At 42.1% G+C, this 24,747-nt stretch overlaps 3 protein-coding genes across 4 annotated transcripts in view; all 3 read left to right on the forward strand.

The window, feature by feature from the left end:
* LOC106573576 (phosphatidylinositol 4-phosphate 5-kinase type-1 gamma) overlaps positions 1-12,592 on the forward strand; it is a 73,906-nt gene extending 61,314 nt beyond the window's left edge. Inside the window, exons 17-18 of one of the 2 annotated variants that reach the window (XM_014148728.2) lie at positions 3,767-3,853; positions 10,848-12,592. In XM_014148728.2, the coding sequence (XP_014004203.1) occupies positions 3,767-3,853; positions 10,848-10,850 (90 nt within the window). In that variant the 3' untranslated portion in view covers positions 10,851-12,592. The remainder of the gene's footprint in view (positions 1-3,766; positions 3,854-10,847) is intronic. The other variant, XM_014148730.2, reaches the window with a different exon arrangement.
* A 4,225-nt stretch (positions 12,593-16,817) lies between these two features.
* On the forward strand, positions 16,818-18,565 carry LOC123727826 (oxidized low-density lipoprotein receptor 1). The gene is made up of 3 exons (XM_045697239.1): positions 16,818-16,922; positions 17,349-18,378; positions 18,457-18,565. Exon 2 carries the CDS (start codon positions 17,595-17,597, stop codon positions 18,159-18,161), a length of 567 nt encoding a protein of 188 aa, XP_045553195.1. The 5' UTR covers positions 16,818-16,922; positions 17,349-17,594; the 3' UTR covers positions 18,162-18,378; positions 18,457-18,565.
* Positions 18,566-20,694: 2,129 nt separating this feature from the next.
* On the forward strand, positions 20,695-24,555 carry LOC106573575 (ras-related protein Rab-11B). The gene is made up of 5 exons (XM_014148726.2): positions 20,695-20,870; positions 21,623-21,818; positions 21,966-22,159; positions 22,274-22,354; positions 22,498-24,555. Exons 1-5 carry the CDS (start codon positions 20,831-20,833, stop codon positions 22,638-22,640), a joined length of 654 nt encoding a protein of 217 aa, XP_014004201.1. The 5' UTR covers positions 20,695-20,830; the 3' UTR covers positions 22,641-24,555.
* Positions 24,556-24,747: the final 192 nt, after the last annotated feature.

A 24,747-nucleotide genomic window follows, 5' to 3' on the forward strand; every position in this document is an offset into this window, starting at 1 on the left:
GCTGTGCTGCCTTTCTACAGAAGCATTGACAGTAGGAATCCAGAGGGAGCAGAGAGAGAGGTGAGGTGAGACACCTGCATGGGCGTGTGTTATACCAGAAGACACCACAGTGGTTTGGAGTGTTCAGACTGGGTTGGAGTGTTCAGAATGGTTCTGGGTTGTTCAGAGTGGGTTGGATTGAAGTGTTCAGAATGTTCTGGGGTGTTCAGAGTGGGTTGGGGTGGGTTGTGGTGGAGTGTTCAGAATGTTCTGGGGTGTTCAGAATGGGTTGGATTGAAGTGTTCAGAATGTTCGGTGGTGTTCAGTGTGGGTTGGATTGGAGTGTTCAGAATGTTCTGGGGTGTTCAGAGTGGGTTGTGGTGGAGTGTTCAGAATGTTCTGGGGTGTTCAGAGTGGGTTGACCAGAGTTTTCAGAATGTTCTGGGATGTTCAGAGTAGGTTGGGGTGGAGTGTTAAGACTGGGATTTGAGGTGTTTAAGGGTTAATTTAGTCAGTCCATCTCCCTAGCTTCATTTCTGCTTTGTCCTAAGCACTTTATGTCATCTCAATCTGGCACTAAACATAATTGAATGTGGGCCCAGACAAATAGGACAGTACTTCAGGCTATGAATTCAGCAGATAGGGAAGTTGAGATATTCTCTCTTTTGTTCAAACGTCTGTCTTAACTGCATGGCCCTTGTCCTCCTGAACAGATTACTTCTCTTCAGACAGCCTGATTTTGATCTGGCAGCTGTTATTGTAGAAGTCTAGGCTCTACGACACTGAGTTCGGAGCCAGAGCCATGCATTGATGTACGAGTCTGTGGTGAGAAGTGATGAGAAGTCCAGATAGGAAAGTTTCCTCTGGTGTTGCTCTGACGGGTGGACAGTCTCTCCTGCAATGACACACCTCACACTGTGACCCTGGAGGCTCTGAGGGTCAGTAGGTCTGTGTCTGAGAGCTCTTAGTCATCAGATGACCATCTCAACTCACCAGACCTGCTCTGCCTCTCTACTCTCATGCTGCAGTTCAGGAGAAACAGAGGCAACACTTAGACAACCACTATCACCGCTGTGTCTCTCCGTATCCATGCACCTGTGGTCATTTAGCCGGCCGAAGACACGTATTAGGTCATATAACATTCTAAATTGAATTCTAATAGCGTTCTAATTTAGGGCTTCTAAACGGTTTCATTCTATGGGTTGTATGGTTGTGTCATCTCATCATGTGTAATCTCAAAGCAAATACCAGTAAACGGCATGAAAAGATGATTGTCTTCTGGGATTTGACTGGTCAAAGTAGACATGACTCTTCATCAGAACAATGTGTGGGATATTGTACCAGTCCTGAGAGACGGAGCGGATATTACTTTGAGAGGTCATGGAGAGCGGGCTGAAGTGATTGTTCTAGTCAGAGCAGGCCCAGGGGAGATGGCAGAGAAGCACTTCACCAGCTACTGTTGAGTGGCTACAGCCTGAATTATTCATTTATCATCAGCAGTCACCACCTCCCTTTTACACTCATTCTATCTCTGTTTCTGTCTCACCCTCTCGCTCTGTCTTTCACTCTGTTACTCTGTCTCCTTCCTATCCCTCGCTCTGTTTCCCTTATCTTCCTCTCTTCTTCACGCCCTCTCTCCCTCTCTTTCACACTCCCTCTCTCCTCTGATTTATCTGTTTAAGCTGTGACAGAGGCTCAGGGTGGTGAGCGGAAGGAGAAAGGGGGGGGGGTGAGAGGAGGAGGGCACCAGACCTGTAAATCCATTCATCACATTTCATTTTTTCACCCTTCACCATCACAGTCAAAACAGCAACCATCTCTTCAACCACCTCTATAATGAACCTTTCATTTCCACCCGTGTTCCATCTTCATCTCATCTGTCTGTCCTCCATCCCTTTCACCCCTCTGTTCTCCCCCATCTCTCTCTCCCTCCTCTCTCTTTCTTCTTTCTCTCTCCACCCCCCCCTTCTATCTGGGGGTGTGCTGTCAGCTTGCAGACGGGAGAACCTGGGTGTTCTCTCCAGTCCTGTCGGAGGAGAAAGCTGCAGTGTAAGTTAGTTGGACTCTCTATGGCTCCCAGCTCATAGTCCCAAGCTCTCGTAGTAGGCATCTATCTGCATTTTTGTCCAAAAAAATATATTTACATAGCCTTGTTCTGTTCAATGCTCTCTACCTATATATTACTCTGAATACCCCAGTTCATGGTTTTAAGTTCAAAAGAACACAAGATAAAAATTGCTGACACCATTCAAACCAATGAGGGTTCGGAACTTTAAAGCCAAATATCTCAGAATCATCTTTTTGCAGATAGAACCTTATAGTCCCAAGCTCTCATGTCTAGTCAATGCTTCAGTCAGTAGCACATGTTTATAAGGATATCAATGGCCTATAGCTGTGGATGGAGTTGTTGTAGCTTAGTCCTCCAGTCTGCTTACTTAGCGTCTTAGTGCTCTATCTGTAGCGATTCCTCAGTTGATCCTCAGACTTTGAAATAGACGGATCCGAATGAAAAGACATGCACAAGATCTCACACAAATGACTGATAAACTGACTTCCCTTGACGAGCATCTTTTCTCAGAGGATGCTTTATGGTGCCTTGATGCGTAAGAGGTCATGACACATTACATGCAGATCATTTTTATTTCATCATGTGTTTTATATCATTTGAACAAAATGGGACATGGCCTTTTTTGTTAAGCTTCAGTCTGCAATCTGGAAATCTTTTCAATAGTAATTTCAAATCTTTATATCATTTTGTTGTTTTTCTTATAGCAGACTGTAGCTTTAACTTTATTCATCCACCTCATCCTCCGCTTAGGGTTTGTTCCTCTTCATGTTGAATCAAATCAAACGGCTGGAGAAGACTCTCCCTGTAGAGAGAGAGAGGGGGAGTGATGGGGCAGAAAAGGAGGAGAAAGAAGGGATGAGGTGGCTGAGTTATAGGAGGAGGCTCTTGGCTTCTCATTTGAGGCCATCTGTCTCTCTCCTCCCACTCCCTGTCTTCCCATCTCTTGCTCTCTCTCTCTCTCTCTCTCTCTCTCTCTCTCTCTCTTAAATTTGTTCTCAGTCTCTCCCTCTGTCTCTACCTGAGTGGCCTCAGAGACAGAGCAGCACTGAGGTGCTGTCCCGGCCAAACACTTACTGCACATAATAGTAAATGCAAGGCACAGAGCACTTTTCTTTATTGAGAATGAAGGGGGAAGATGCTTTGAGAGAAGATGTCCTTTTGGTTGTTGGCAGTGCTGGCACCCTCGCTTTCCACCCACCACCCGTCGCCAACCACCCACTCCCACCCTGTTTTCTGGCTGATGCATACTGTAGATTCATCCTTTTTCCTTGTCCACTTCACCTTGGCTTTTGAGATTGATGAGGGGTTAATCAAATAGAAATAGCATAGTCATAGAAAGCCATTCTTAGGCACATGATACATTCCAGCCAGCATTAAAACTGAAGACGTTTGACAGCGATAGCAGGAAATAGGAAAAGACTGACATTCTTTTGAAGGAAATGTTAATATTTTATTACACTAACCCTCTACACTGTGTTCTGTTCAAATAAGATTTCACTATTTCCCTATTTCCCCAGCAGTTAGGCTAATCTATATTCCAAGCTCACACTTTCTGTCCTGGCATTTCCTCCTTTGGCATTTCTAATTTTATTTAATTTTCCTGGCCTGCCTTGTCCTGTCTGTCTCTCTTGCCTGCCTCTGCTTCTCTGTGTGCGTCCAATGGCCCCCGCTCTCTCCCTCTCTCTGACGCCCTCTGCTGTGTCGGTTGTGCACCGACAGCCCCCAGAGGACAGGACCTGGGTGTACTCCCCTCTGCACTATGGCAGTGAGTCTAATACCTTGCCGGATGGGGAGGAGAGCAAGACAGTAAGTAGTGAGAATTACACCTCCAGTATCCAGTACAGTGTGTGTATGGGCCGGCCCACCCGTCGTGCCCAGTGAATATGGCCGTGCCAGTTACAACCATTTGGTTCCCTCTCCGCTCACCATGCAACCCCCAACTCTCACTGCATGCTGCTCAGTTGTTTTACTGTGCTGCCTCGGCCTCATACTCTCGGTCTGTAGGCCTGGCTGGCTGGTTGCATGAAGTTTGGTAACTTGGCACAATTCTCCTTCACCTCATGGCTCATGCATCACCATTATCAGATCCCAGACCCGCACAGCTACTGTTGCCAATATCACTCGTTTTTTTCTGAAACAACTGGCCAACATACAGTATAAGCCTGTGCTTTGACATATACAGTAAAAAGCAGTTGGTCAGGTGAATGGCAAATAAGTAAAGCAAATAAATAGCTATTACATTTGATTTGTACAGTTCCTCTCTGAAACGCAATAATGTGTTTTCTTCAAGGAAAATAGGCACGTTTCTCGACATTTACATTGACTTTGAGAAGGGATTGCGTGATGATTATCTTAGCAACCGTGTGATGCAACATGACAACTTGAACGCAATTGGTCGACAGTCTGCTCTGTGGGGTATTATAAGTCTTTTTTTTCATTGGATTCCTATCTCTTTTGTATAATATCTCTGACAACGGAACCATGCAATGCACCCTGGACTAAAGAGGCAGACAAATAGTAAAAATGTGCTAGACCCTCCATTAAATTACACATTTCTCGAGGTAGGAATATCGGAAAAATAGGATCAATGACTTATTCGAGAGAAGATCTCCTCCCGAGGTATGATGCAGCCAGTATTAAAGTATGACATGTATGATAGACGTTTTCGCGATGTAAAAGTCGTTTTCCTATTAACTTCCATTGTAGTGAGAGACTTTATCTCAGTGCTACGTCATACTGGCCAAATATCTGCCTACTTGAATGCCAATAACGCACAAATATAGCCCCCCCCCCAATAAAGGCTTTATTGTAATGGTGAGAGGGTTAGCATGTCTTGGTATGATATTTGTGCGTCTAACTTTCTCACTCATCATTCTTCACGATTCATTTAGGACTATCCATACTCATGGTAGCATCCACATTAATGTACAGTCGTGGCCAAAAGTTTTGAGAATGACACAAATATTAATTTTCACAAAGTCTGCTGCCTCAGTTTGTATGATGGCATTTTGCATATACTCCGGAATGTTATGAAGAGTGATCAGATTAATTGCAATTAATAGCATAGTCCCTCTTTGCCATGCAAATGAACTGAATCCCCCCAAAAACATTTCCACTGCATTTCAGCCCTGCCACAAAAGGACCAGCTGACATCATGTCAGTGATTCTCTCGTTAACACAGGTGTGAGTGTTGACGAGGACAAGGCTGGAGATCACTCTGTCATGCTGATTGAGTTCGAATAACAGACTAGAAGCTTCAAAAGGAGGGTGGTGCTTGGAATCATTGTTCTTCCTCTGTCAACCATGGTTACCTGCAAGGAAACACGTGCCATCATTATTGCTTTGCACAAAAAGGGCTTCACGGGCAAGGATATTGCTGGCAGTAAGATTGCACCCAAATCAACCATTTATCGGATCATCAACAACTTCAAGGAGAGCGGTTCAATTGTTGTGAAGAAGGCTTCAGGGCGCCCAAGAAAGTCCAGCAAGCGCCAGGACCGTCTCCAAAAGTTGATTCAGCTGCGGGATCGGGGCACCACCAGTACAGAGCTTGCTCAGGAATGGCAGCAGGCAGGTGTAAGTGCATCTGCACGCACAGTGAGGCGAAGACTTTTGGAGGATGGCCTGGTGTCAAGAAGGGCAGCAAAGAAGCCACTTCTCTCCAGGAAAAACATCAGGGACAGACTGATATTCTGCAAAAGGTACAGGGATTGGACTGCTGAGGACTGGGTTAAAGTCATTTTCTCTGATGAATCCCCTTTCCGATTGTTTGGGGCATCCGGAAAAAAGCTTGTCCGAAGACAAGATGAGCGCTACCATCAGTCCTGTGTCATGCGAACAGTAAAGCATCCTGAGACCATTCATGTGTGGGGTTGCTTCTCAGCAACTGAAGCAGCAAACTTTGTGGAAATTAATATTTGTGTCATTCTCAAAACTTTTGGCCACGACTGTAGAAGTGTTTAGAAACATTATTTACAATAAAAGTAACTCAAACGACACAATACATTATTTACCATTAATTTCCATTGGGAACAAAATAATCTGAAACAACCAAAACAAACAGCAAATGCCTCCAAGTTTGTAGAACCACATTACATGCTCGGGAATATGGAATCAAATACTACATTTTTGACTACTTTAGTACACATACAGTGCCTTCATAAAATATTCATACCCGTTGACTTATTCCACATTTTATTTTGTTACAACCTGAATTTAAAATAGATTACATGTACATTTTTTGGTCAATGGCCGACACAATACCCCATAATGTCAAAGTGGATTTACAAATAATTTAAAAAACTGAAATGTCTTGAGTCAGTCAATAAGTTCAGGAGTAAAAATGTGAATAACAAGTCACATAAATTGCATGGACTCACCATGTGTGCAATAATATTGTTTAACATGATTTTTTAATGACTGACTCCTCTCTGTCCCCCACACATTTTTTTTATTTTTTTTTACCTTTATTTAACCAGGCAAGTCAGTTAAGAACAAATTCTTATTTTCAATGACGGCCTAGGAACTTCAGTGGGTTAACTGCCTTGTTCAGGGGCAGAACGACAGATTTTTACCTTGTCAGCCCGGGGATTTGATCTTGCAACCTCTCAGTTACTAGTCCAACGTTCTAACCACTAGGCTACCTGCCACCCAAACCGATGCTGGTACAAACCAATGCTGGTACATACATTTGGAAAGTATTCAGACCCTTTGACTTTTTCCACATTTTGTTACGTTACAGCCTTATTCTTCAAATACGAAATCAAATGCGAAGCATTTACTCAAGATACCGGATCAGGCCCAAATCCCCATCATTCACATGAAGAAAAGACTCCGATACAGGGGACGCAGGTCCAGGTGCCTTGTGGGAATTTGTCAGCGAGTGGGTAACCCGCCTCTACCATCCGTCCTATTGGCCAACGTAGAATCATTGGATAATAAACTGGATGTGCTTCGATCAAGACTATGCTACCAACGGGTCATTATAAACTGTAATATCTTATGTTTCACCGAGTCGTGGCTGAATGACGACATGGATAATATACAGCTGGCTGGGTTTTCTGTGCATCGGCAGGACAGAACAGCTGCCTCCGGTAAGACAAGGGGTGGTGGTCTGTGTCTATGTGTCAGTAACAGCTGGAGTGCAAAATCTAATATTAAGGAAGTCTCGAGGTTTTGCTCGCCTGAAGTAGAGTGCCAGCATCGGTTTGCGGTGGTAAATAGACAGCTACGAAGAATATAGATGAACTCTCTTGGTAGATGGTGTGGTCTACAGCTTATCATGAGATACTCTACCTCAGGCGAGCAAAACCTCATCTCATGATAAGCTGTAGACCACACTATCTACCAAGAGAGTTCATCTATATTTTTCGTAGCTGTCTATTTACCACCACAAACTGATGCTGGTACTAAGACCGCACTCAACGAGCTGCGGTCTTAATCAAACAAGAAAATGCTCATCCAGAGGCGGCTCTCCTAGTGGCCTGGGACTTTAATGCAGGGAAACTTAAATCCGTTTTACCTCATTTCTACTAACATGTTACATGTGCAACCAGAGAAAAAATTACTTTAGATCACCTTTCCTCCACACACAGTGTGTCTGACCATAATTCTATCCTCCTGATTCCTGCTTACAAGCAAAAACTAAAGCAGGAAGTACCAGTGACTCACTCAATACGGAAGTGGTCAGATGATGCAGATGCTAAGCTGCAGGACTGTTTTGCTAGCACAGACTGGAATATGTTCTGGGACTCATCCCATGGCAATGAGGAGTATACCACATCAGTCACCGGCTTCATCAATAAGTGCATCGATGACGTTGTCCCCACAGTGACTGTATGTACATACCCCAACCAGAAGCCATGGATTACAGGCAACATCCACACTGAGCTAAAGGGTAGAGCTGCCGCTTTCAAGAAGCAGAACTCTAACGAACCATCAAACAGGCAAAGCGTAAAGACAGGACTAAGATTAAATCCTACTACACCGACTCGGACGCACGTCGGATGTGGCAGGGCTTGCAAACTATTACAGACTACAAAGAGAAGCCCAGCCACGAGCTGCCCAGTGACACAAGCCTACCAGACGAGCTAAATGACTTCTATGCGCGCTTCGAGGCAAGCCACACTAAAGCATACATGAGAGCACCAGCTGTTCCCGACGACTGGGTGATCACGCTTGCCATAGCCGATGTGAGTAAGACATTTAAACAGGTCAACATTCACAACGCCGACAGATTACCAGGACGTGTACTTCGAGCATGTGCTGACCAACTAACATGTGTCTTCAGTGACATTTTAAACCTGTCCCCGGCCGAGTTTGTAATACCTACATGTTTCAAGCAGACCACCATAGTCCCTGTGCCCATGAACACCAAGGCAACATGCCTAAATGACTACCGACCCATAGCACTCATGTCTGTAGCCATGAAGTGCTTTGAAACGCTGGTCATGGCTCACATCAACACCATCATCCCAGAAACCCTAGACCTATTCCAATTTTCATACTGCCCCAACAGATCCACAGATGACGCAATCTCTATTGCACTCCACGCTGCCCTTTCCCACCTGGACAAAAGGAACACGTACGTGAGAATGCTGTGCATTGACTACAGCTCAGCATTCAACACCATAGTACTCTCAAAGCTCATCACAAAGCTAAGGACCCTGGGACTAAACACCTCCCTCTGCAACTGGATCCTGGACTTCCTGATGGGCCGCCCCAGGTGGTAAGGGTTGGCAACAACACATGCGGATCCTCATTGCCATGCTGATCCTCAACACAGGGGCCCCTCAGGGGTGCGTGCTTAGTCCCCTCCTGTACTCCCTGTTCACCCATGACTGCGTGGCCAAGCACGACTCCAACACCATCATTCAGTTTGCCGACGACACAACGGTGGTAGGCCTGATCACCGACAACGATGAGACAACCTATGGGGAGGAGGTCAGAGACCTGGCAGTGTGGTGCCAGGATAACAACCTCTCCCTCAACGTGATCAAGACAAAGGAGATGATCGTGGACTACAGGAAAAGGAGGGCAGAGCATGTCCCAATTCACATCGACAGGGTTGTAGTGGAGCAGGTTGAGAGCTTCAAGTTCCTTGGTGTCCACATCACCAACAAACTATCATGGTCCAAACACACCAAGTTTTGAGGAGGGCACAGTTTGGGGACAGTTTTGAGGAGGGCACGGCAAAGTATATTCCCCCTCAGAAAACAAAAAATATTTGGCATGGGTCCTCAGATCCTCAAAAGGTTCTTCAGCTGCAACATCGAGAGCATCCTGACTGGTTGCATCACTGCCTGGTACTGCAACTGCTCGGCCTCCGACCGCAAGGCACTACAGAGGATAGTGCGTACGGCACAGTACATCACTAGGGCTAAGCTGCCTGCCATCCAGGACCTCTACATCAGGCGGTGTCAGAGGAAGGCCCTAAAAATTGTCAAAGACCCCACCCACCCCAGTCATAGACTGTTCTCTCTACTACCGCATGGCAAGCGGTACCGGAGCGCTAAGTCTATGACCAAAAGGCTTCTCAACAGTTTTTACCCCCAAGCCATAAGACTCCTGAACAGGTAATCAAATGGCTACCCGGACTATTTGCATTGTTCCCCCATCCCCCCCCCACACCCCTCTTTTACGCTGCTGCTGCTCTCTGTTTATCATATATGCATAGTCACTTTAACTATACATTCATGTAAATACTACCTCAATTAGACAGACTAACCGGTGCCCCCGCACGTTGGCTACCCGGACTATCTGCATTGTGTCCTGCCACCCACCAACCCCTCTTTTACGCTACTGCTACTCTCTGTTTAGCATATGCATAGTCACTTTAGCCATAACTACATGTACATACGACCTCAATTAGTCCGACTAACCAGTGCCTGTATATAGCCTCACTACTGTTATAGCCTCACTACTGTATATAGTCTCGCTACTGTATATAGCCTCGCTACTGTATATAGCCTCGCTACTGTATATAGCCTCACTACTGTATATAGCCTCACTACTGTTATTATTCACTGTCTTTTTACTGTTGTTTTTTATTTCCTTACTTATCTATTGTTCACCTAATACCTATTTTTTACTTAATAATTGCATTGTTGGTTAGTGCTGTATTCGGCGCACATGACAAATACACTTTTATTTGATTTGATTTTAGTCCTGGGTATTTTAAGAAATCTAAGCTGCAGTAGTAGTAGAAGCTCAGAGCTGTAGCAGGCTGGCTGACTGACCCTCCGTCCAAGTCCACTGCACTGGTTTACGGCAAGGAGGAAGTAGCTGTGAATGGAGTTGTCACTTCCACCCCTGGCCCATTATTTCCCATGGAGAAGACACACACACACACAACTGTCACTTCCACCTCACCATGAGACAGGAGCTGCCAGCAGAATAAGTGGAAGCAGAGACTGTGGGACATGGCATTACAGTGCCTAGTGGAAGGAGACTGTCTCTTGGGGTTTGTCTCAACATAGATGAATACAAAATGTAAAAACAGTCATGAAAATGTTTTGTTGAGCGGATCTTCATGAGGAAAAATACTACTTTTCTCTCTTTCTACCCTCTATTTATGTGTTTATGTCCTCCCTTGCCTGCCTTATGAATTATTGATATATACCTTTGATAAATAAATGTACTTTGATAAGGGTTCCCAGTTATACAGTGTTGTGGGGGAATTAATAGAATTTATTTGACACTATTGACATGAATATGTGCCAAATATTTACAACCTCTATTCTCCTTACAATTTCTCTCTCTCGCTCTCTCTCTCTCTTTCTCCCCCCCCTTCCACCAACAGTAAACACTCCTCCATAGAGCTGAGAGGAGAATGACTGTGGAGAGAGGAGCCATCAGATTGATCCCCAGGCCTTTGAGTGGCAGGCAGCAGAATGATTCCAGTCCAGACCTGTATTTTAAACCATGGATACGAAATACTGGGAGGAAACCCCCCCTAGACTTCCCGTTATCATTGTGTTGATGATATGATCTATTCCTCTCCTTTCACCCCCACCTCAACCAAAAATGACCCTACCATAAGAAAAACAGGACCTGAAATGGCTAGGCTACGTCTAGCATGCCCCATGAGAACAGGGGCGTTGAGTCGTCTCTGTTACTCGCCACAGATTCCCAACGGTTGATTAAGTCAAATGGTCACATGTATTTAATTGATATCATGTTAATTTATATTGTTTGCTTTTTCTTTGTTTTTAGTTTAGTTTCTTTATTTTCTGAACTTTTTTCACAATTTTTTTATGTATTTCCATAAACAGAAAGATTATCGCTAGACTGTGTTTCACAAAACATGATTTTGTGCATTTGTAGAAGCCTACTGTATTATTTTACAGGTTTCTTTTTTAGTTGTCAAGTATTTATTTTCACATTTCTATCACAGTATTGCTACAATTCCCATATACTCCTGCTGAATGCACCTGTCATGAGTCTCCAAGCTTCAAAACCAGATCACTGCAACACTAACTAATGTTGAGACATTGTCTATCATTTCAGAATCCTACATCATTACAATGTCTTCCAGGACCACCCAACAACAACAAAAACATTTTCCAAGCATAATGAGTTATTGAGATCTCTTAATATGAAATGAAATGCCAACAGTTAAGCAATCAAACTTTGGCACTGAAGTTTAGCTCTGCTGGACATCGGTAGTAGCCAGACTAGTAGGCTAACTCAAAGTCCTCCTGACTTCAGAGTCTGGAAAGGCTATTTTGACGTCGGGACGACGCGGCGATAAGGAAGGGGATGTGCTTGTTTTGCTGATTGGTTCTCTTCTGTGTTTTTCTCATTCCAACACCCACATGGACAGCCATTCACAGCTCTCCAATACAACTGTTGAATTTTCAAATCCAAACCACTTGAGGTCTCAACCTCCCCAGAAAAAAAAGAGGAGAAAAAAAAGTTTGAGAGAACCAATCAAAGTTCAGTACATTCAGGAGCACATTTCTGCACAAATACTGCATTTACAATGGCCTCCTTTCCAGACCAGTGTGCCACAGCTCTCCCTTGCTGTGAGTCACTTGAGTCGGGTCAGCCAGGCTAGTGACCTTAGGCTAATGGATTGGATTACTTAGGACAAATAACAATATCATATCATGGCCAGAATGAATTCATACTTCTGTTATTTAGTAAGCGTTAATCAGAAAGGGAATTCAGGCTGCTTTGACAGCACTTTATGTATTAACCATCATTAGATGTGAAAGTGACGTCTTTATCACAATGATCTGGCATAGGATTCACGTTTTTTAGTCTTTATGTGGATTACATGTTTTAAGATTTAAGTTACATTTTAAACAGTTTTATTGCTCTTTTTCTGTTTCACACTTGGCTGTTTAAATTAAAGTTGGTGTGTTTGTATGTCTGTGTGTGAGGCAAGGTGTCAGAACTTGTAAAATATTTATGATGTGCAGTGGCCAGTTGTTAATGTCATTAAGAGACCATAGCAGCAATATTTTCTACAGTGCAGTAGTTGTAAAGTTACTTTTAATTGCCTTATATAGAAATTTAAATTAAAATATTGATTTGATTTTTCATTGTAGTGCTGTTGTATTTATTAATTTCAAGTATTTGTTCAATACCGTGGTTGTGCTCCTGAGAATGTGTATATAGGATTATAAATACATATATAAAGATATAAATATATTTTCAATTTGAATTGGAGAAATTTAATTTTTATTTGATTTAATTTTTTGCTGCCGGCAAGAAAAGATTAAGAGCAACACATGAATTACTGTACCATATGTTATAATGAGTTAACAAAATGCAGCTCTATTTATGGTGTATAAATCACTGCTGTCTCTGTATGATACCTGTAACTGAAGAGTTTTACTGTACATGCAAATCAGTAGGGGTTCTTCCAACAGTTTAGCTGTATTTGTGTATGTGTTTTCAAATCGCTGTGTGCCCTCACTTAGGGAGAGTCCTTTACAGAGACGGCATGATTTAAAAATGAATATGCATATCAGAAATATGTACAGTGCGTTGGGAAAGTATTCAGACCCTTTGACTCCACTTTTTGTTACGTTACAGCCATATTCTAAAATATTTTTTTTTAAATGTATCCCTCAATCTACACACAATACCCCATAATGACAAAGAAAAAACAAGTTTTTAGACATTTTTGCAAATGTATAAAAAAAAATGAACTATCACATTTACATAAATATTCAGACCCTTTACTCAGTACTTTGTTGAAGCCCCTTTGGCAGTGATTATAGCATTGAGTCGTCTTAGGTATGACGCTACAAGCTTGGCACACCTGTATTTGGTGAGTTCATCCCGTTCTTCTCTGCAGATCCTCTCAAGCTCTGTCAGGTTGGATGGGGAGCGTCGCTGCACAGCTATTTTCAGGTCTCTCCAAAGATATTAAATCGGGTTCAAGTCCGAGCTCTGGCTGGGCCACTCAAGGACATTCAGAGACTTGTCCCGAAGCCACTCCTGTGTTGTCTTGGCTGTGTGCTTAGGGTTGTCCTGTTTGAAGGTGAACCTTCGCCCCAGTCTGAAGTCCTGAGCGCTCTGGAGCAGGTTTTCATCAAGGATCTCTCTATACTTTGCTCCGTTCATCTTTCCCTCAATCCTGACTAGTCTCCCAGTCCATGCCGCTGAAAAACATCCCCACAGCATGATACTGCCACCACCATGCTTCACCGTAGGGATGGTGCCAGGTTTCCTCCAGATGTGACACTTGGCATTCAGACCAAAGAGTTCAATCTTGGATTCATCAGACCAGAGAATCTTGTTTCTCATGGTCTGAGAGTCCTTTAGGTCCCTTTCGGCAAACTCCAAGCGGGCTGTTATGTGCCTTTTACTGAGGAATGACTTCTGTCTGGCCTGATTGGTGGAGGGCTGCAGAGATAGTTGTCCTTCTGGATGGTTCTCCCATCTCCACAGAGGAACTCTAGAGCTCTGTCAAAGTAACCATCGGGTTCTTGGTCACCTCCCTGGCGGCCAGCTGTATGAAGAGTCTTGGTGGATCCAAACTTCTTCCATTTAAGATTTATTTTTGGTACCCTTCCCCAGATCTGTGCCTTAACACAATCCTGTCTCAGAGCTCTATGGACAATTCCTTCGACCTCACGGCTTGGTTTTTGCTCTGACATGCACTGTCAACTGTGGGACCTTCTATAGACAGGTGTGTGCCTTTCGAAATCATGTTCAATAAATTGAATTTACCACAGGTGGACTCCAATCAAGTTGTAGAAACATCTCAAGGATGATCAATGAAACAGGATGAACCTGAGCTCAATTTTGAACAAAGGGTCTGAATACTTGTGTAAATAAGTTATTTCTGTTTATTTTTAATATATTTGCTAAAATGTCGAAACCTGTTTTTGCTTTGTCATTATGGGGTATTGTGTGTAGATTGATGAGGAAATACAATCAATTTTAGAATAAGGCTGTAACGTAACAAAATGTGGAAAATGTTAAGGGGTCTGAATACCTTCCGAATGCACTGTATATCTGTGTATATTAATCTATTTATACGTGTGTGTGTGTGTGTGTGTGTGTGTGTGTGTGTGTGTGTGTGTGTGTGTGTGTGTGTGTGTGTGTGTGTGTGTGTGTGTGTGTGTTTGGACTCAATAAAGCAGTTACATGTCTATGAAATAGAGTATTTGCCCATGTTTCCAAAGTTGTGTGTGTCTGTGTACTTTCATGTCTATATAGCTGATGTTGGCAAGCAGGGAATTCCCTCCATGTGTCTCTCGTGCTACTGTTCAGCGTATGCTGTGAAAAACAATCTTCATTGTGATGTGCTTGATTTTTGTGTGGCCTTTTCCCCTTAGCTTGCAATAAAGCACCCAGAAGATACATTTTAAGAGAAGCATATTGACCTGCTTAGTATAGAATTCAATCTTTTCAACTGGTGAGAATAGCAACATGATGTTCAAGGCACAGTACTCAAGAATATCTTCGATTTATGACATCTTATCTGAAGCAATACTGGTGAATGAGGGAGGTGAAGAACATTTTTCATAACAACACTCAGGAAAATGTTACTTTAATTGGTCCTCATCACTACAGAAAAGTTTCTGAGGTTACCAGTGAGTCATTTGTCAACTGAGCTGATTATTATGCTAAACCACAAATGAAGTTCATTACTAGACTGGTGTTTACACTTTTAAGTAGGAGGCCTACAGCTATAACAATACAATGGAATAGTAGGAAAGTGTTTAAATATGTTATGCAATCATGGTTTTATTATGTCAAAATTATGAGGTTCTTATGAAATATTTTGACATGTATTGATCCTTAATTTCTCTGTTCTAATGAAATGTAATGCATGTTCTCAAAAGCTGTTTGCACTGTTACCTGCCCATATTGTGGCTATATAATCTTTATTTTGATTGTCTTTTTAAATTGAATTTTCTCATTGGTATTTTGCTTGAATGTTTTACATAAGAGAAAATATGCCCTGTGACAGTGCCATTTCATTAAAACATTGAGCTATATATCTGAGACCAGTGACATTAAAATGTATTGTCAAATGTCTGTAAGAACCAGTAAGAAAATGTATGCATTCAGTACTGTAAATCGCTCTGGATAAGAGCGTCTGATAAATTACAAAAATGTAACTAAAATAAACGGTCAAAGCGCTGGGAGGATTCAATTGTATGTCCTTCTCTTAATTTATATGTCAATAAAAAGGTGCAAAAAAACAAATAAAGTAAAACAAAATATTTTTTTAAACGAACACCAACATGTCTATTTATGTCAATGCATTCACTACTGTAAATCGCTCTGGATAAGAGCGTCTGATAAATTACAAAAATGTAACTAAAATAAACGGTCAAAGTGCTGGGATGATTCAATTGTATGTCCTTCTCTTAATTTACATTTCAATAAAAAAACGAATACCAACGTGTCTATTTATGTCACTGAGACGTTCTCATGATCAAAGTGGCAGAGCCAGAGGTCTGGAAGCAACGAATGGAACGCTGGAATCGTACGTCAGGTTTCCTTGGAGAACAACAGAGCTACGTTTTGAAAGGTTAGCTAGCTAATGATATTTTATGATTCATAGGACTAGCACATTTAATAATGAAATCTAGCACATCCATAATTTGTCTAAATATTATAATTAGAAGTCTGATTTTTTTTATCTATAGCTATAGTGACATGATGGACAACGGAGACTTCACTAAAACTCTCCCCACATGGGAGGACCTGTCTTGCAAGGTTTGTTGTCCTCTCATGTTCATTAGCAAGTATTTTTATTTTATATATCTTATTTAACTGTCTGGTTTGTTCCAGGGTCTTGGAGACAAAATGTCAAATGAAGGCAATAGTAGATGCTCAAGTCCAGCATCTGGAGTTCTTAGTGATGAGAGAAATCAACCCAGTGGTAAGACAAACACTGTCTTGATTTGGGCCTTTCTTTTGGAGACAAATTCCTATTTTTCTTTTTTATAAAATGTTAAGGGTGTAATTCACTCTTATTTTCTAGAATGCTACAATGTTATAATAAGACAGCTTCATGATGAAATAGACAGGTCCAAAATGTCATACAAAGAAGTTGAAGCCATGGTCCTTGCCCATATGAAGGTGCAGTATGATAATGATTGATGATGCATAGTTGCAAATCACTGTTTAAATTGTTTTTATGGTTTTCTTTTAGTATCCAGTAGTTGGCCATTGCTCTGTGATCTGCTGTGGGAATCTGCCTGAAAAACAAAAGCGTGTTATGTTTTATGTTCTCAGCTTATTTTGGATCAAATTCGTTCAGATGCATGTAAATTGGTGACTAAGTCATCACCATTGGAGGATAGCTGTCACAGGAAAGACCAGCAGGACAAACACATTATCTTTACATACCCCCTCCCTCCAAGTGTTCCTTTTGAAATTAGCGTTTACCAAAAACTGGGTAGGTACTGAAGTGTTTCCCTTTTTGATTTAGGACTGTGGTTTTTGATGGTGTTTTAATTTACTTTATTTAACCTTTATTTAACTAGGCAAGTCAGTTTAGAACAAATTGTTATTTACAATGACGGCCTACCCTGGCCAAACCCTAACCCGGATGACGCTGGGCCAATTGTGCGCCGCCCTATGATGTAAGGCTATAGGACAAGGTTCCCCAGCTGGCAGCGTGGTTTTATTTGGCCAGCCAAGTTTTCTGAGCAAAATAAGAAATTGTTGGACATAAAAGACTGTAAAAAAACACCAGGAAATCAGCTTTAAAAACAAAATGTGTCCCGCAGTTGAATCTAGTTGATGATCCCTGCTCTAGGATAATATTCATAGTCATATGTGACCATCCTGTATTTATTCTCTGTGCTGTGTTTGACTGAAGGATGACGTGCAGAGCTACCTGATCTCATCCGACCGTACATTCCTACTCTCTGAGAACGATGCCATAAAATTGGAGCTCAGAGATACCAAGAGCCGACAAGAGACTTTGATCAAGAGCCTCCACCTGTCCCTCCATTCTGCTGAGCAGGAGAACAAGAGCTCCAAGCTCACATTCCAGCAGAACCTCAGGCTGTCTGAGGACAAGGTACACTTTGAGGGACAGGTCCTGTATTTGCAGCACAATCTCATGGGCTCCAATGAGAGGACTCAGAGTGTGCAGAAAATCCTCTGGGTCTCTAACAAGAGGCTCCAGTCCCTTCAGCAAGACCTGGAGGAGTCTGAGAAGAGAGGCCAAAGTCTGCAGAAAATCCTTGGGGACTCCCAAGAGAGGACCCAGTCTCTGCAACAGAACCTGGCTTCCTTTGAGAAGAACACCCAGACCCTCAGCCAGAACCTTAGCGCTTCAGAAAAGAAAGTTGAGTTCCTTCAGCACAATAACTGGAAGTCTGAGGAAAAGGTCTCTCTCCTGCAGCAGAGCCTGAAGTTTTCAGAGGAGAAGGTCTTATCCCTCCAACACAACCAGGGGGCCTCAGAGAGAGCCCAGTCCCTACAGCAGAGCCTCAACTCCTCAGAGGAAAATCTCCAGTCAACAAAACATTGGCTCAAGGCTACAGATGAGAAGGCTAAAGTCCTGAAGGAGGCTCTCAGATCTTTAGAGGAGAAGACCCAGTCCTTACAGGAGGCCCTGGGGGTCAGCGAGAGGCGGATCAGGGCAGCCAAGGCCCAGCAGCAGTCTGGAGAAATGCAAAGATGAGACGGAGGAGAGGATCAAGGGTTTCTGAGGAGAAGCACCACAGCATAGTGCCGGACCTGCAGATGGGTCTTCAGAGTGCCAGGGAGAAAGTGGAGATTCTGCAGGATGCACTGGACAAGACTGAGTCTGGGCATGTGAGAGGTGGGGAAGCTTCAACAGAAACTGAACAGAGCTACAAAGAAATTGTCTTCAACAGAGCAAGAGCAGCACAGCCAGAGTGAGTGAATAATGTTGAAGATTATATCAGATGTTTCCCTTTCACTGTATAATCCTGGTTTCATGTTGGCTTTGTTAGTTGTTGCCTTGAACACTCAATTGCTGGAGGAGCAGTCAAAGGCAAACAAGGAGCTTGAGAGATCCGTTAGATATGAGAAAGAGCTGCAAGACACTATCAAGGATCTCAGGTTAAAATAAACACACACACACTTTCCTTTATTGATACAAATAAAAACAGATTAAAACAATGAAAATACAACAGTGACCCTAGCCAATGATAAAAAATAAAAAATATGTACATTTATTTAACTAGGCAAGTCAGTTAAGAAAAGATTCTTATTTTCAATGACGGCCTAGGAACAGTGGGTTAACTGCCTTGTTCAGGGGCAGAACGACAGATTTTTACCTTGTCCGCTCAGGGATTCAATCTCGCAACCTTTCGGTTACAAGTCCAATGCTCCAACGACTAGGCTACCTGCCGCCCCTGATTGTACATGATATAACTCCCTTATATCCCCTCTCTCTCCACTCTGACAGAAAGAAGCTGAGAACACAAATTGAGGAGAGGGAGTTTGCCCTGAATAGCCTGAGGATGCGTCAGAAGGACCTGGCAGATGTACAGCGCCACCTAAAGGCAGACCTTCTGAGGTGCAGACTGGTCTGTGGCCTGGAGAAGGGACTGCAGTACTTCACCCCCCACATGGGTGGCCTGAAGGAGGGGTTCTTCAACCTGAGAACCAACCTGCACTCTGTCCTGGAGAAGGAGGCTGGGAGAGATGACCAGAGGAGGCAAGACTGGATGCAGGTGTTAGACAAGAGCAAGGAATAGGAGAAAAAGGCAGAAAAACTGGTGAGACTCATCCTTTTGTTTTATTGTAAATCATGTACAATTGATGACCAGTACACATTGGTATATTTTGCTCACGGCACTGTTACTCAGACTAAAAATGATCAATGTTCAATGTATTGCTACTAGTCTTGTTAGGCTCCCTTAGCTGCAGTAGACCGTTCTCATGAAGAAGCACAGCTGAGGTTTCACAAAACACAAGCAACAGAGCATTTATGCATCATTATTACAATAGACTGAGTTGTTGGCTTTATGTTCCTCTTTTCTGCAGTTGGACAGTTTAGATTCTCTGCAGAGTCACTAGCTGCTGGAAGAAGAAGGTGATGAGAGGGACCAATATAGAGCAGTAGCATGGAGAAGTGGAGCATCACCCTCCCCTCATTCCCCTTCTGCTGTGACGATGCCTCAGAGGAACCTCTCTACGAGACCTGCTTCTCCATATCCCAATGGATAATCTAATCAGCATCTTGGCATAGATTTCATAATTTAGCCCAGATCTTTTATTTTCATGTATGTATTGTTTTGTGTTCTTTTATTCACAGGCAATATGTAGGCTGGGAGAAAAAGCTTGGGCCTAGTGCCCATTGTGGGTTGAAGGATTCTGAAGGCATGCAGCATTTACTAACAGTCCAAAAAAGACTGAAGAACCTCCAGTCAGGTAAAAAGCAATCATGTAAAGCTATCACAAAGAAAATAGTACGTAGATGTCCATTGACCATCTTTGTAGAAAGGCCCTGAAAAACAATGGAACTTTTTAATAGGACAACATTTCACCAAATTATAAAAGAGACTATTGAGTTACAAATAGGAATATTTTACTAATTGTATGGCATCATATCCTGTTGTTGTTTTGCTTTCTGCCTTTGACACAATCAAAGCTTAGAGCCTTCATTATGACAGAAGTAGGCCAATATTTCCCCTTTCTTGTTCTGTTTTTTGTTCGACCAAATTATTTGATTAATAATGTTAGACTAGCTATGAACTGAACTCTTCACTAAATTGTAAGTTATGAATTTGTTTGTTTCTCTTAGTTGAATTCCAGAAGAATATCAAGGGTTTACTTCGGACGTCATAGCAACAGCAGCTAAAATATTTGGGACCACTGAATTACTGTACAACTGAGGGAAATCCCATAATTTTTAAGTACCTGAGAATATGAGAATTGTTAAAATAATCAGAATGATTTCATGGCAAATAAATAATTGATTCGAGTCCATTTTTGTTAGTTTGTATTTTCAATAATAAGCTCTCCTTCATAAACCATCAAATGGGAGAAATACTCACATGGTGGAAAAGATTATTGCTCAATCCACATTTTTTAGAAGGTAGACTTCATAAATACCTATGATGGGAAGCTATCAGATTTTCTCTGATCACGGCCCTACCTATGGCCATTGGTCAATATTAAATGGAGAAGGATATTACTTGTCAATGTATCTATCAATTAACAGAGATACACCTCTAATTGGTCAAAGCAGTTGTCCCTCAGCTCATGTGCATATTCACTTTGGAGGCTGTTTTACTGCCGATCGGAGCAGTGGTTGAGACAGATTTAGGAGGCTCTGTTTGGTAGTAAAGTACTTTCATAAAGTGGGAAATCTTCAAAATGGGAACCCGAGACGACGAATACGACTATCTTTTCAAAGGTAAGACGCGCCCCACATGTGTTGTAGTCAAAGTTTACATGTACATGTTTTCGCAGTAACGTTAGTTGAAGTTGAAAGGAGAGGAAGTCTCCCCAGCTAGCTAACGTTCACGTTAGCCAAACTAGCTAGCTGATAGCCAACTAGGTAACCTGTTAGCTATCAAATAAGCGGTTATCTGCGGCCTAATAGGTAACTTGCTAAACGTCTCATCACTATTTAGTTTACTAGCTAGCTACACTCAGACAATGTGAAGAAAAAGTCACTAAGCTAACTACTTTTAAACGTTTTGTAGATTGTTAGTTTTAATATACTGGAGTGGATAACAAATGGCTAACTAATTAATTAATTAACTAGCTAGCTAATGTAATGTCTGACAATCAGCTGGGATGGTGTTAGCCAAAGCCACTGCTGGCACTGTGCTAACTTGGCTATACATTACCACCAGCTAACCAAAGATTGTACAAGAAACTGTATGCAATGTTAGCTTGGTCACCACTTGTCTGACATGAATAACAATTATGACTGACGACTTCTCTGTCTTAGATATAAAATGTTTTGTCATACAAATAACTTTGCCTAAGTATCAGCACCAATCATCAGGAAAGCTACAAGGAGAAACATACTCAGTAGTTTTGGGCATCATTTAGACATTGTTGAATCTAAACAACTGTATCCTGTACTAGTCACTGCTGAACCCTCATCTTTTCCACTGTGAGAAGGCAGTGCTTATGTTTTTTGTATTTTGTTGCCAGTGGTGCTGATCGGAGACTCTGGTGTGGGGAAGAGTAACCTGCTGTCCCGTTTCACACGGAATGAGTTCAACCTGGAGAGCAAAAGCACCATTGGTGTGGAGTTTGCCACCCGCAGCATTCAGGTGGATGGCAAGACAATAAAGGCTCAGATCTGGGATACAGCTGGACAGGAGCGTTACAGAGCCATCACTTCAGCGTGAGTGGAGGAGGGTGCTTGTCTTCCTGTAACCTGCCCTTTACGGAACCAAAGTATTTGGATAGTGTTGAAACCATCCTGAAAAAATGCTTCTGTCTGAATCGCACAACCTCTGACATCCTGTTCTCCTTGCTCTGTCCCAATCAGGTACTACCGGGGGGCAGTGGGGGCTCTCCTAGTGTATGACATCGCCAAGCATCTGACCTATGAAAATGTGGAGCGCTGGCTGAAGGAGCTCCGGGATCATGCTGATAACAACATCGTTATCATGCTGGTGGGCAACAAGAGTGACCTGCGCCACCTCAGGGCAGTGCCCACAGACGAGGCTTGTGCTTTTGCAGGTAAACAACCACTGCAACAATACCACTGGAGATGACAGCTCACTCTGGGGACAGAGATGGTTAAGAAGCCACCCATGTTTGTCTCAACTCAATCTTTCTATTTTTCTCCCTCAGAGAAGAATACCCTATCATTTATTGAAACATCAGCTTTGGATTCCACTAATGTGGAAGAGGCATTCAAGAATATCCTCACAGGTAAGCGACAGGAGTCACCATACAAGACTATTTACATTAGTTAGTTTCAAGTCAAATTGTGTGATTTCTAACGCATGAATGCAGTGAGTTCTGTATTAGGTCAGTATTTAATGAGTAACGGAAACTTCCTTTTTTTTTCACAGAAATCCACCGAATCGTATCACAAAAGCAGATAGCTGACAGATCAGCACATGACGAGTCTCCAGGCAACAATGTAGTGGACATCAGTGTCCCCCCCACCACCGATGGGCAAAAAAACAAACTACCGTGCTGTCAAAGCCTGTGACCCTCAATACCACTGTCCCACCTCCACTCCTCACTCTCTTCATCTCTGCTTTTCTCCTGGGTGTTGGGCTGTTGCTCTCTCTTCTTCCATGTGTTTTAGAAGTCTCCTAGAAACTTTGACTTTCTAGATAACATTCCTTTTTCACTTTTCTCGTGTTTGTTGTTTGTCTGTATGCTATCCTCTAACCTCAACTTGTCTTTTACCAAGTGATAGGATTTTTTTCTTTTGGGGGGGGGATTTTGTATTCAGGCTCTGATCATGTGACCCAATCCTATAGAAGGAATGGTGAGGGATCAGATTGTCCTGAGCTTCTGGGTCATATCTAGATAAGCTACAGCTTGTGTCAATTGACATCAAAGGTTGAAATATTTAGCATTTTATCTAACCCTTTTCCTTAAACCTTAACCCAATTCTCCTAACCTGTTATGAAAAGTACATTTTGACAAGCTCTATCCCTTTTAGATAAAACAAGCTTCTGGTTGCTGTCCTCAGTCCCTGTCTTGAGTGTGGCATGAAAGGAGCAAGAACAGGGATGTGGGTAGTGTCAAAGTTTGGCTGATCTGATGCATTTCAGATAATTGTGCAATTTTGTTAAGCCTGTGGTTCACAGATATACCAAAGTGTGGCAGAAATCAATTTCAATCTGAAATAATCTAAAAGGTAAACTTGCAGAGAGGCACATTGGTCAAGATTGGATTTACCAATTGTTTCATGTGCTTTATTTCACTGTTAGCTGTAGCCACTGTTTTCTCTGTCATTAGATTATACTATGACCTGATCCAGTAGTCAGACTACAATTGAAAGCAAAAGTGAATATGAAGGTTGTCCTGCCGATCATTTCAATGGAACTCGCCATGTAAACTAATTCTGAATGACTAACATCTTTAAATCCCAACACTTAGCTTGGTTTGTTTGGGTGGGGGGTTCTAATAAAACATTGCAATATCTAGGGTGGAGGATGCTCTCATTGCTTCTCTCTAGTCAAACCAGGAAGGTGTCAAATTGAGTTGACAGTGGAATTTATGAAAAGGTTGCCTTTGTATGGTTGGCTATAATGCGTTATCTAGCCTTTCTAGTAGCATTGCCTTTTTGGAATGTGGTTACATGTAATTTTATGTCACATCCAACTTTTAAATTAAACATATCGGTTTATCTGCCTTCTCATCAAGGAACACTGAAATGGAAATAAACCAAATTCATGTCATGTTGGCAGACATTTTCTTTGAACAAAAATAACTCTCCTCTCAAGTCTTGTAATTAAGTGCTGAAAATGTCCTGCATAATTTCTAGTGGCGTCTGTATAGTATACCATTGAATGCTTGATACAGAAATACGTTTACATATCTCCTACCAGTAGGAGGACCAATATCATCTCAAATCCAACTTTATAGAGAAATTGAGACTTATTTACAGATTTAAGAATTGAATGCACGGATGCCAAAAATAATAGTGCACTGAAATGTAATGGTAGCCTTATGCAACAGACTTGTTTGAGGACTTTACCTTTACTGTATATGCTCACCAGAAAAGTGTTCATTAGATATTGGGCAACTTTGATAAAATGTCAATGTGAAATTTTATTTTTGTACGATATGCCTGATTAGCTTTTATAGTAATTAATTTTAGTTAATCATTCCAAATAGTTTTTTATTTAAATGTTTTTCCATGATTTATGCACATGAATGATACCACACATTCAACTACTCTAATACAAGCAAGACATACTGAATTCCAGCAGGTCTTTTAAAGGTGTTAATTTTATTAAATCCACTATGTAAATATAGCTACGTCGCTTTTTGTTCGTGGTGATTTCAACGTGGGTTGGCCTACATTGCCATACAAAATATGTGCTTGCTTCTGGTGTTAATGTATATTTGACAAAATAAAGGTCCCTTCCATATGGAACAAAACTGTACATCAATCTGTTTTATTTCACATACAAATGGGTGAGATATTTTTCTATATTTTACATTTTGTAGCCTATCAATCGGGAGCAGAAAACAGGCCAAATTGGCGAGCAAGGGAACTAAGGGTGCGTTCGTAAATTCGCTCGGGTTATCTACGCCGATTTCAGAGCACTCGTCTGTGTGCCAGAGTGCTGAATAAC

This window comes from Salmo salar, chromosome ssa16 (assembly GCF_905237065.1).
Source record: "Salmo salar chromosome ssa16, Ssal_v3.1, whole genome shotgun sequence".
Taxonomy (NCBI): Eukaryota; Metazoa; Chordata; class Actinopteri; order Salmoniformes; family Salmonidae; genus Salmo; species Salmo salar.

What these genes read in the sequence shown, in the direction of transcription:
- LOC123727826 (XM_045697239.1), top strand. Translation starts at nt 17,595, where the DNA reads ATGGGCTCCAATGAGAGGACTCAGAGTGTGCAGAAAATCCTCTGGGTC.
- LOC106573575 (XM_014148726.2), top strand. Translation starts at nt 20,831, where the DNA reads ATGGGAACCCGAGACGACGAATACGACTATCTTTTCAAAG. An exon ending in CGAGGCTTGTGCTTTTGCAG is followed by an intron (nt 22,160 to 22,273) that starts GTAAACAACCAC and finishes TTTCTCCCTCAG; the next exon opens with AGAAGAATACCCTATCATTT. An exon ending in ATTCAAGAATATCCTCACAG is followed by an intron (nt 22,355 to 22,497) that starts GTAAGCGACAGG and finishes TTTTTTTCACAG; the next exon opens with AAATCCACCGAATCGTATCA.